A 12,312-nucleotide genomic window follows, 5' to 3' on the forward strand; every position below is an offset into this window, starting at 1 on the left:
TTGTGTGCTTTAGGTCGTTGTCCTGCTGAAATATCCATGGCATCATAATATTTTGCAAAATATCACGGTACAAAAAAAGGTCAATTTTACCATCTATTTGGTTTATCTTTCTCAGTCCATGCCCTGAACGACATCCACCACTATATTCTGTAGTGGTCTATTAAGAAGTAAATACATAATGTATTAAAAAAAATTAACATGATTTGAATGACATAAAGATGAAAGTATTTTTAGTTACTAATGTTTTGGCCAACAGTGTATGTCAGGTGGTTTGTTTCTCTAAATGCGGTGGACCAAATTTTGTGACATACCCAATTGCTGTGAACAAAGCCGAACAGACTTATGCGGGCCCAATTGAAAACTTTCAAAAATTGCTCCTACGTTTTCAGGAAGTGAAAGAATAGCAATTGTTTTCATGTTCCGTTCGAAGATCGTTCAAAGTTTTAGCGACACTCGTCGCTTTTTCATTATAGTAACGCTTTGTTCAAATGTGAACCTCTCCATGAAAAAAAATACCAAAAACTGCTAAAGTTAAGAAAAACATTGGAAACTGCTGCCAACCTAGAAATAATAAAATCCCGAAGTTTTTAAAATGTCCGCTTCTGGTGGGACACCATGTATACGAATTGAAACGAAGTTGCCTAATTTAATAAACACGATCCATAAAATCTAGAAACCGTAGACAGTTATTCTCTGTTTAAAAGTATACCTTAGCAAACTTTTAGCCTGTAAAACAATTCAAGATACATATAACGATTTTTATTAAAAAGTAATGGACGGCCCCATGCCGAGAGACCAAAAACAGACAATATTTAAGTGTTTCCCTGTGAATAAAATTTAATTTTATTTAACTTCTTATCTTTATAATTGTGTAACATGAATATTAATAACCATTTTTTTGTTTAATGCTACCTACATGTAAGTACTCACGTCCAAACGAATATATTTATTGTAATTTTATTTTTGTACCTTGTCTTAAAAGCACAACTGCACTGAAAATATAAGAATATAATACTAACTAGTTTATTGTACAATTAGTTAGGTAGGAAGTAGGAGATTCACCCAAAAGTTAGATTAAATATCCAGCAAACAAAAAATTAAAAAAAAAAAAACGTTAACTTAACTCACCATCTTCGGGTCAAAGTCTTATACTTTCCATTCGTATACCCCAGACTGATCTTGTTTCCCAAAAGAAAGGATTAAAAACCTCAATATTGAGATACCATTTATTGATTATTATTTTGATTTTGAAGCAATTTTGCTATAATTTTGATATATATATATATTTGATATAATTAATATTTAAGTTAAAAAACTGTAATTTAGAATGATGTTAATAAGGCTTATTGCAAAAACTAAAAATGTCATTTAAACTAGCAAAGAAGTTTCTGATGGCATTTTTATATCCATTTACGGATGACCAGGTCTACATTTAAGTAAACCCTTTTTAACTTAACATAGGAAGTTATTGTAATTGGATTAAAAATTTTGACATTTCTCGAGTTTCAAGGTCCCTAGAGTCTCAATAACAGATTTTTACAGACATGCATTCGGAAAGTTGTTTTTTCGTATTCCATAGCTCAAGAACCAAAATATTGCCTTCGAATAAATGTTTGTACTACAAATTCCCAAAGGTAGTACAAATTTCTGGTCATTTGTAAAAAAAACACTACAACACAAAACACTACGTCATCGTCAGTTCCTACACTCGTTTCCAAAGACATTCCTTTTGTAGCTCGATAAATAAAACCAATTTGCTTGCAGCACAGTTTGCTATTAATTCGATGCTGCCAATGAGTGACATGACTCCTCCTGTACTTGAAAGCGTAAACTATTCCATGAGACGAATCTTCTTTCTTTACATTCACAAATCCGCTGGCCCGGATAGTATCCCCGCTATTCTTCTGAAGAGATGTTCTTCAACGCTGGCAAAACCACTTTGTAAGCTTTTCCATCCGTCCTATTCTACTGGTCTCTTTCCGAGTGGATGGAAAACTGCATTTGTCCAGCCTGTTCCTTAAAAGGCGAACCCTCCTCTCCCTCTAACTATCGTCAAATTGCACTTACGTCCCTTCTTTCCAAGGTCATTTAAATGCTGATGATTTTCAGCTTAAGAAATATCTTGAAGAACGGAAGCTTCTTAATGACCGGCAGTATGGTTTTCGTTGCAATAGTTCCATTGGTGATCTTATGGTTTATCTCACCGAACAGTGGAACAAATCTTTACATCGTTTTGGAGAAAGTAAGATGATTGCACTTGATATTTCAAAGGCATTTGATAGAGTTTGACATCAAGCTCTCTTATCGAAAATGCGTGCTTTTGGTATTGAATCTATTCTTTGTTGGGTTAAAAATTACCTTTCGGACCGTTCAATTCAAGTTGTATTGCACGGGTTCAAATATGATATCCACAAGATAAACGCTGGTGTGCCCAGGGCTCCGTTTTGTCTCCAACTCTATTCCTTATATTCTTAAATGATCTTTTGTCTGAAACTTCTAACACACTACATTGTTTCGCTGATGACAGTACCCTCTGCTTTTCATATTCGTTTTTAGATGTTCATCCTTTTTTTTCGGATATGGACTACCAACGGCAGCGTATGATAAGCTCATTAAATTCTGATCTTGACAGTATTGTTCAATGGGGATTCAAAAACCGTGTAGAATTGAATGCTTCGGAAACTCAATGCTGTCTACTATTTCAAAAGCGTAACCCTCCCCCAATGCCACTATGCATGGGTTGTACTTGCATCGAGGAGATTGAACAACTAACAGTCCTAGGCTAGATGTGTGCATCACAAACCACTTGTATTAAAGTGATCACATATTTTACATCGCCAAATCGCCTCATATTTGGGCTGGTACTCCAATAACGTACTTGAGTGTTCTGGATAAAATTGAAAAAAGAGTTTAAAAAATGATTGGAAATCGTTCTCTTAGCCAGACATTTGCTTCACTTGAACACCGCCGAATGGTCTCATGCCTATCGTTGTTTTATCGTTACTTTTATAAACAATGCTCTATTCAAATAGATAGTTGCATTCCTCCCCTTAAACAATTCAACCGTAACACCCGTACCGCTAGGAATGCCCATTAGTTTACTCTAGAGGCCGATTTCGGACGTACTGTTTAGTACAGAAATTCTTTCTTTCGCAGTACACGAAATGGAATGCTTTACCAGGCTCAATATTTCTCACTCATTACGATGTGCAGACATTCAAAACATCGGTGCATCGGTTTCTCCTTTCTAATCCTTTCCTAATTGTTCGCACTGTGTTTAATTATTATAGTGCACGCATAATATAAACAAAATAATAATGCAGAACGATGTAGAGGGAAAGGAGTCAAAAGAAAATTGAGTTGGTGGTTTTTTTACCACTAAATTTTTGGCTAACCCAAAATATCTCACTTGTAGCCATAATTTCTGCTTTCGTTGAGTTGTTGATAAGGCCACGGTTCGTTGAAGCTGACTCGCCCGTGATACAGCACTACCAGCAGATAATGAAACTACTCCAGTACATCTGGTTTTAAGATCGCCTGCATAATCAGCATCACTGTAAACTGCCAAATTGTCTTTGCTCTTTCCTTGGTATCTTAAAGATAAGCCGGTAGTACCACGGAGATAACGAAAAATTCTTTTAAAGCTATTCCAGTCATCTTTGTAGGATTTTCCATCTTCCTTGCTGCAGAACTTAGTGCAAAAGCTTCACGGTATGGAACTTGTTCTCTTAAATCTTCAAATTTTGAATTTTCTTCCTCCCGACTAGCTGGTGTCAAAAATAGATCGTTTTGTATATTTTTCTTGGCTTACCTTAATTGAACCATCATTTTCAATTTATATTCATGACTAGAAAATTTTCAAGAGTTCCAAATGTAATTTTGAATTCATTTTGAAGAACATTTTTACTATTAAAAAAAAATTGCGTGGCGCAACAGTCCGTAGAGAATCAGGGCCTAGTGACTTACAACTCTCAACCATTCCTCTGTGCGAGTAATTACAGGGATGGAGGGACCTACAGTTTAAATGCCGAATCCGAACTTCTAATTTGAGAAAGCTCTTTTTCATGACAAGAAAATACTCTTGGAGAATTTGTTAATTCCTCGCAAGAGGCAGTACCCGTGAAAAAAACTTTAGGTGGCACAGTCAGGGATCATATCCAAGACCTCTGGCATGACAGCCAAACGCACCAACCATCATGCCACGGGTACTACACTATTACTTCTATAAAAAAGACATGGATCAGCTGTTGAATCTTAAAATCCCTCAGGCTGCTCTAAGTATACTTCCTCCTCAAAAGCACCATATAAAAATGCGTTTTGACGTCAAATTGTTGAATTTTCAGTTTTTTTGTTGCAGCTAGGCCTAACAGCATGCGAACTGTGTCGTAACGGGATACAAGACAAAATTTTTTCATCGTAATCGATACCTTTTTGTTGAACGTACCCTTTTGCAACAAGTCGTGCTTTGTATCAACTATTCCCATCGTTTCCTGCATTCTTCACAAGAAATTTCTATCGATTTTAGACTACTTTGACGTTTTTAGGTGGTTTAACAAGTTGTTCCCATGTTTGATTTGCTTTTAGAGATGATACCTAATCTACTATTGCTAAAAGCCACTGTGCTTTATCTGGTGATTTTAAGGCTTCGAAGTATGAACTCGGTTCTTGACTAGAACCACCTTCTCCTGCAAACATGAGATACTCCCCACCTGTCATCCAACTTGTCTTTTTCTCGTTCTCTTCTATTGATGTTCAATTCGTTTTCCATTAAATCTTCAGCATCGAAAAATAAAGCATTTTCTTCATTCTGAAAACTTGAACTTGATTGATTTATTTCTTCAGAACTTAAAGTTTCGTCGGTACATTTTTCACGGTCTTCATTCTGAGAGCCAAAGTCAACACTTGTTTCTGCATTTTCTTCAGTTTTTGCTTCCCCATTTACATTCTGAAAAACAAACTCAACACTGTTTCTAGTACTTTCTTCAGCACCTGGAATGTCTTCATTAGATTCGCATTGCAGACCACTTCTGGCTTGAAAATTACGTCATGACTGCAGACAAGTTCCTTCAGGTTAGGAATCCATACGCCATATCCATCTTTTTCGCTGACATATCCAACAAATCTACCATACATAGCCTTTTCATCAAACTTTTTACGAAGTTACGGGCCTAGAACATCTGCATGGTTAACTCATAAACAGTAGTTAATTGATTACTTCTGGACTTGAAAGGAAGTCGATGCATTTTACCAGCTGCACATCCATCATTGAACTCTTCAACACTTTCGGGAAAACTAATATTCATCTTGGCAAGATTCTGGTGAGCAAATTTTTCGTGGTATACTTGAAGACTTTCTGAAGCCTTTGACATGTATACCTGCGCTATATCTGATGGTTTATCAATTACTTCACCGCTACAAGTGTTTTGAATTGTAACAGTTCGGTCATTAATTGTTGTCGTACAACCAGCCTTCACAGGAAACAACTGTGCACTTGCTTCAGGGACGTACCATACCTCCATCAAAGTTCCTTCTTTCCACATCTCTTCAATGTTGACCTTAATGTTGATTTTGCCTTTACCATACGCCTGCAGCGTGACACCTTGCTTACCTAAACACATTACTTTAAGAACATAGAATTGTATGTACGTTTTAAAGGGCGATTTGTTTGGTGTAATATGTGTTGTTCTGCCATTAAGAATCCGTTTAGAGAGGATATTTTTCTTATGCTTGACTAGTATATCATTTAGATCTACAAATAGCTTTTGTATTTTAGCAATGTGTGCCTGTGCACTGATATCCTCTTGTTCATCTTTTCTTGCTTGGAAGAAACTGTCTATTAACATGTTAGGCATTTCGATGCTGCTTTTTTTGAAACGAGCGCATAATTTATACCAAATGTCCTTTTAATATACACATGTTAAGACCAGTTCTGCGATCGGTGAGCTAAGCGATGCAGCAATCAAGCCAGCAGCTTTTGCGTCTTGTTTCAACTAATCGTTTTGTTCTATCTTTTCATCCGCTTTTGATGTTGGTGTGACTGGGACATTTTTTTTCTCCGGAAACGATCCCTTTGAGATCATATGCACGAAAAAGCATACCCATCTGCCATTTCCATTTCGCCCAATCGCTAGGGCCTTCAAGCTTGTCTACAGATACCTTCAAATCATTTGATACCATTTTCTTCTAATGCAGTTTACACGAGACCTGGGCCCATAACCTGATAAGGATTGTATAAATGAAAGGCAATCTTACAAACAAACAATATATATTTATTTAAGGAAAACGTTCCTACAGCTTGAAGTATTCATTTGATAATAATTAATAATTTTTCTAATTGATTAACTCATAATAAAATTACTACTTAGAGTTATATATATTATCTACAAAGTAACATGTTTTTTTAAGTTATTTATCTAGCTTTAACACAGACTAATTTTATTTCACAGAAAATATTGACTTCGACATTCATTACATTTTTTATAAAAATCTAACATTCTGTTTTTTCATCTACAAACAAAAAACTGGGTCGCAAACCAGCCTCCTTTTATTTATAATAGTTTGGAATCAGGTTTAGTCTATTCAAATAAAAATAATAAGTTTCATAATAAAGATAAGAAAACAAAATATTGTTACGAATGTAAATGAATAATAAAAACAAATGTCGATATTTGTTCTTCTGCCATTTTCTTCCAATGCAATGATAAATACATTATTAAATCCTCCTCCCAACAGTTTATGTTATTCATTCAACACCTAAAGGTCAGGTGACCTTGGGGGTGAGCGAATAGTGGAGATCCTGGAAATTAATTTGTTTGGGAATACTATTCAACGAGGTTCATCTGTAAGTAACGGTTATATTTGACAGTTACTGTTACACCATTTTTTTTTTTCAAAGAAGTACGGCCCGACAATAGACCTTTATGAAACTGCGTACCACACAGTTACTCGTTCGGGGTGCAGTACCGTCTATTGAAGCATTTCTGGATTTGATTCACTTCAAATATGGCATTTTTGCTTGTTAACATTGCCGTTTAGGTCAAAATGGACCTCATCAAACATGAAGAAACAATTAATCAACGTGTTGTCGTCTTCGGCCAATGCAATAATTTTTAGGCGAAATTCCTCTCAAACAGGAAAACCCTGAGGATTTAACTTGCTTATAATTTGGACTTTGTACAGAAACAAGTTTAAGTCATCTTGTAGTATTCGCTGTAACTACCGTCTGCTAACTCCAATTTGCCCGACAAATTTCGAGTCGAAACGCTTGCATTCGCCTGTATTGCCGATGCTTAAGCGGTTATTCTGAACACGTACATTGGGATCTCGATTGTACGGTCTTTGTCCGATGCTTCTAGATTCGGCGGATATGCTCACCACCTATAATTGTCCATCTACTCCGCAAAAATCCCGCCTAAATTTGATCCAAATTCCTGCAACATAAAAAAAACTAAGCCGATTACTCACACAAAATAAAGTTAATACGTTTTATTTTTGTAGCACAATTCATGCGCCACATAAAAAACTTTCGATAGTTGTCTCCATAGCAACAAATCTTTAAAATAAGTTTTAGTGAGTTTTGGTCTTTTTGTAGACCATGTGTTTGAGATGGTATCAAAAAACTTCTTTGGCTAAAATTATTGTATTTCTTGGTTTTATATCGGTCTTAAAATTGAAAAAGAAAAGCTTTTTAGTAAAATTATTATTATTGTTCTCATCTATAAGCTTTTGTTATTCCACTGCCTTGCAATTCCTTTTAAATAATTAGATGTCTCATATTTATTTAATGTTATGTTTTTGACTTATATCAACCTATGTTTAGATTTAATACTCTAAGAATATTTTAAACATTTCTTTAGGTTTTATTTTTGTTTCCATTAAAATCTAAAATTTAGACTTAAAGTTTCACAAAAGCCGCAAATTATTATATTAAAAAGCAGTAATTCTGAACATATTTATGAAGTTATAAAAAGCACTTGAATCACATTTAGTAGTAGAAACATACCTAACCTATCTATCATAAGCACAACAAATTGTAAGCACATTTTGTATTTGTGTATTGTAAATTTCTAAAATAAATAAATAAATTATATATGTATTTATATTTTCAGTAATGTTTGAAGACAATACCGGCTTCTCCAAAGATGTATGTCGTTCAATGGTAGCTATGCTTGATGCCGATCAATCGGGAAAGTTAGGCTTCGAAGAATTTGAATCACTCCTGAACGACATTGCGAAATGGAAAGCTGTGTTTAAACTCTACGATACTGAAAATACAGGACGAATTGAGGGTTTTCAATTAAGAGATTCCCTTAAAGCAGCAGGTTACCAAATTAATAATCGAATACTCAATGCATTGGCACATCGTTATGGATCGAGGGATGGTAAAATTGCATTCGATGATTTTCTTATGTGTGCAGTAAAAATTAAAACATACATAGGTATTTTCACTTTTATACTTCGTGTTAGTAATTTTGTTTATTTATAAATTGTTCTACTTATTTCAGATATCTTCAAGGAAAAGGACACAGAAAAAAGTAACACAGCCACATTCAGCATGGACGAATGGATAGAAAAGACATTATATTCGTAGAATCTATCAAGCAACATAAAACATCATACACAACAAACGATTATCTCTTCCACGTTATAAGTTCAAACCAAACAACTTCCTAAATATTTTAACTAAAGTGCTTTAAATCTGCAGTTCAGTGAATCTCTGTCGAACAAATACAATAAGTTTATTAGATCTTACCTAGCTAAAAATGCATTTCATGTGCAATTTGTGGTGCAAATTGTTTCTTGAGTGGATAAAACCTTCCCACATTTTTCTATCTCATCTTTCTTGAAAAGCTTCAAATTAATTTTTTTATTGGAAAAACTGTGATGAGACCCCAAAATGCTGAATAGATAAAAATTAACAATCGAAATTGAGGAACATGGACTACCGATTGTAAAATAGGAATAACGAATAAATGTGTTCTCATATTATTTATCAGCATTGCAAGTCTACATCCAATATCATCCAGTAGAAAAAAGAACATTTTAACACAAACGCGACACTTAGTGGTTGCGTTTATCCAACAGCGCAGCATTCAACAAAAACTCAGTATATTTACATGATTATACCAAAACAAAAATAGAATTTACTTAATATTCTCTTAAGTAATTTTTGCATTTGATTTTCTCTTCTTAAGTTTAATTGAGTCTATTTTTGATACAGTTTTGTTTTATTTGTTGTTAAACTAACCTTATTACTAACTATTAAACAGTCGGTTCTCTCTTTTTATTTGTATTCTAAAGTTGAATTTCAATTGTTTATTTACTAAAACTTATTATTATTAATATTTATACAAATAAATAATTGCCAAAAAACTTTAATAGTAATTATTACTTTGCTCTAGAGAAATAATACCAATGGGTTTGATAAAGCTCAAAATATATATACATAAACTGTGCTACAATACAAATATTTATATAATTTGAAGTTGCCCAGTAAAGGTTGTAGCTATGACTTTGAAGATCATTTCATAGCACTTAAATGTTGTTCCCTATTTTTTTTCTGACCAAATTAAGACTTTTTTACAATTTGAAAGAAAGTTTTCTTCAATTCAAAATATCTTTAAAATATTATAAAATTTTTCAGTTGTGAGATATAAATTAAATATCAAATCTCTGAGCAAGCTGCGTATTATAAAAACAAAAACAATAATTTGTAAAAAGCATAATTTGTAACAAAGAAAGTTTTCTGTAGTATTTCGAAAACTAGATAAATATTTTCATAACAACAAGTGATCTAAAAAAAATACTTAACAATGAATTTCAATTATACCTTATATTTAACTCATGTTTTAACTATAACAGATTCTTAAGTTATAAAACGATGATGCAAAGACGACGAAAATTCTTACACAAATTGTATGGAAAATAGAAAAACCGGATGAGCCATCACTAAATACTAATCCTAAAGGAGTGAAAATTAAGAAGTTGTATTTTGCGAAACTAACCAAAATTCACATTGAATATTGAAGAATTTTCTTTGATTATATTAATAAGATTGAGATCGTTCAGTTCGTTATAGAATAATTCACTATTCTTGCGTTTTTGAGCTAGAGCAGGTCTTGTGCATAGGAGGTGTAGAACTGTTTCATACCCTTCCTTATCCAAACAGCTTCTGCAAAAGTCATTTGAGAATACGCCAAGGTACATGGCGATTATGCGATCTGCTTAGAGTTAGTAAGCACCTAGATCGGTTTAAATCTAGTGTAGTCCAGATGTTTTTTTGTGACCTGAAACGTGGTGATGTGCCTTCGTGGTACCTACCTTCTTGAAAGCATCTTGCATTAGCAATAGTTAACATGTAGCAATTGGTATGCCAGCATTAGACAAAGGTGGTAAAATAGGTTGTACTGTACCAATTGTGGGTAATTCATCTGGCTCCCAATTTCTTAGAAAGTCTCTATGGCCCGGCACCCACCAAATGTGAATGCTATTCTGTTGTGTCATCCCCATTAGAGATGATCAACAGTTATGGACTATTATAGAGTTTGCAGAGACAGAGTCCAGATATTTAATAACGGTCTGACTATCTGAGAAAATACGGATATCAGATATTATATACAAAAATGAAGACTTTAAAATATACCAAAATACTTGTCCTGTAAATTTTTTACAAATGCATGGGTTTTGTCGGTATCTAAAACAACGAAACAAAATTTTTTACGACGTCTCTTCAAACACTTATTAATCAGAATAAATGTTTGAACAAAATATTTCTTCCATAATTCATGCAGTATGAGATTTACATACATTTTTAAGAAACAACCAATGGTTAATGTTGATGGTATTATTTTAATTACCACTCAAAAGATTTGCTAAGATTTCATCATTTCCTAATTTATATTTTCAAGAAGCTTCTGAAAACAAAGTTCAATTTAGGTTGGAATATGCAGTTTTTTTAATATAATGAAATAAAACACGTCTTGTCTAGACAAAACATTAAATAAAAATAAAGGATTTATAAAAAAACAATGGTTAAACAATGTTTTACAGACAATGATATCAAAACAACATCCCCTATGAAAATTCTGAATCGGAGGAATCGGAGCCAAGACGATCTGTTAATAAGTATTATTTGAAGCAGGTGAACAGGCGATCGACAGTCCTAAAACTTGTTCATAATCGAATCAGCATAATAAATAAAGCATAATCATAGATACATACATATGTTATTGTCGAAGGGTAGTATATTAGAAAATTATGCTAATGGTAAATTATCATGATGTTTTCTTTAGAAAAAAAAGTGATTGTTTCCCATCTGTATTTAAAAATTTTGTTAATAGGCTTAAAATAAAAATCATTTTGATAATTTAAAAAACACAATTTGGAAACACGGAATTTTGAGATACATTTTGATCATGCAGAATTTTGTAACTAAAGTACCTACTTTGAGATTTTATATACAGTATTATCATCAATAAAGTATTTTGACCCAAACCCATATATATTTTTCTCCTAAACAATAAAATGTTAATTTGATACATTTATTAAATGAAACACTCAAAAAATTGCTTGGGTTATTATCGTACTGTAATGACACCTTTGTGGCATTTTATGTGAAGCGGACAATGAAAAACGTGTTGGTTGTTGCAATTAGTTAATTTACATATGTCCAATATAATATGGCCAATTTTATATCCAAAAGGATTTAGAATTTTTGAGCCAGACCTTAGAGCTATGGGCTCGTAAAGTTTCCCAAAGTTTTGAATGACAAAATGTTCTTAATAATATCAAGAGCGATACGTTTATTTTTAGGTAAGTATGAATTAAGGATTTTTTTTTTTATTTTCGTAAAAAATCGGAAATTAACATTTTAAATTAGTTATTTTTAGATAAAAGTTTCAAAATGGGATCTTTATTTGCTAATAAAAAACTCCAGTTTAAAAAAATCAATGTTTTGTATACAAAATTAGAAAGAGGAGGAATTGTGGGTAGATTAAATCATTGTGCTGTATTCTTTTAATTCCTCTAAATATTTTTTATATAATATATATATAAAATAACATGTTTGAATGTGTCATCTTATTAATGTTATTTAAAAATAATATCGTTTTAACTTGGGGTCTCCATTAAACATTTCTGATGACAGAACTATCAGCCTGTCATCAGATAATCCAATGGAGACCAACAATCCAATATCCAGTCCATGATCCGGTCATCGCAGTTTGGATTTTTAGAGCAGATTAAAATCCTGTCATCAAATTTGACGTTTGTGTTGTATGTAGTGGTGAGCGTCCATTTCACAGTCTTTTTGAA

At 33.1% G+C, this 12,312-nt stretch overlaps 1 protein-coding gene across 10 annotated transcripts in view; it reads left to right on the plus strand.

Moving 5' to 3' along the window:
• The window catches only part of LOC129951529 (calpain-A), a 59,766-nt gene extending 50,388 nt beyond the window's left edge, over nucleotides 1-9,378 (plus strand). For 9 of the 10 annotated variants that reach the window (XM_056063727.1, XM_056063733.1, XM_056063732.1 and 6 more), the window contains 2 exons: nucleotides 8,109-8,438; nucleotides 8,505-9,378. In XM_056063727.1, coding sequence (XP_055919702.1) covers nucleotides 8,109-8,438; nucleotides 8,505-8,590 — 416 coding nt within the window. In that variant the 3' untranslated portion in view covers nucleotides 8,591-9,378. The remainder of the gene's footprint in view (nucleotides 1-8,108; nucleotides 8,439-8,504) is intronic. The other variant, XM_056063731.1, reaches the window with a different exon arrangement.
• The last annotated feature ends 2,934 nt before the right edge of the window (nucleotides 9,379-12,312 follow it).

This window comes from Eupeodes corollae, chromosome 3 (assembly GCF_945859685.1).
Source record: "Eupeodes corollae chromosome 3, idEupCoro1.1, whole genome shotgun sequence".
NCBI classification, from domain to species: Eukaryota; Metazoa; Arthropoda; class Insecta; order Diptera; family Syrphidae; genus Eupeodes; species Eupeodes corollae.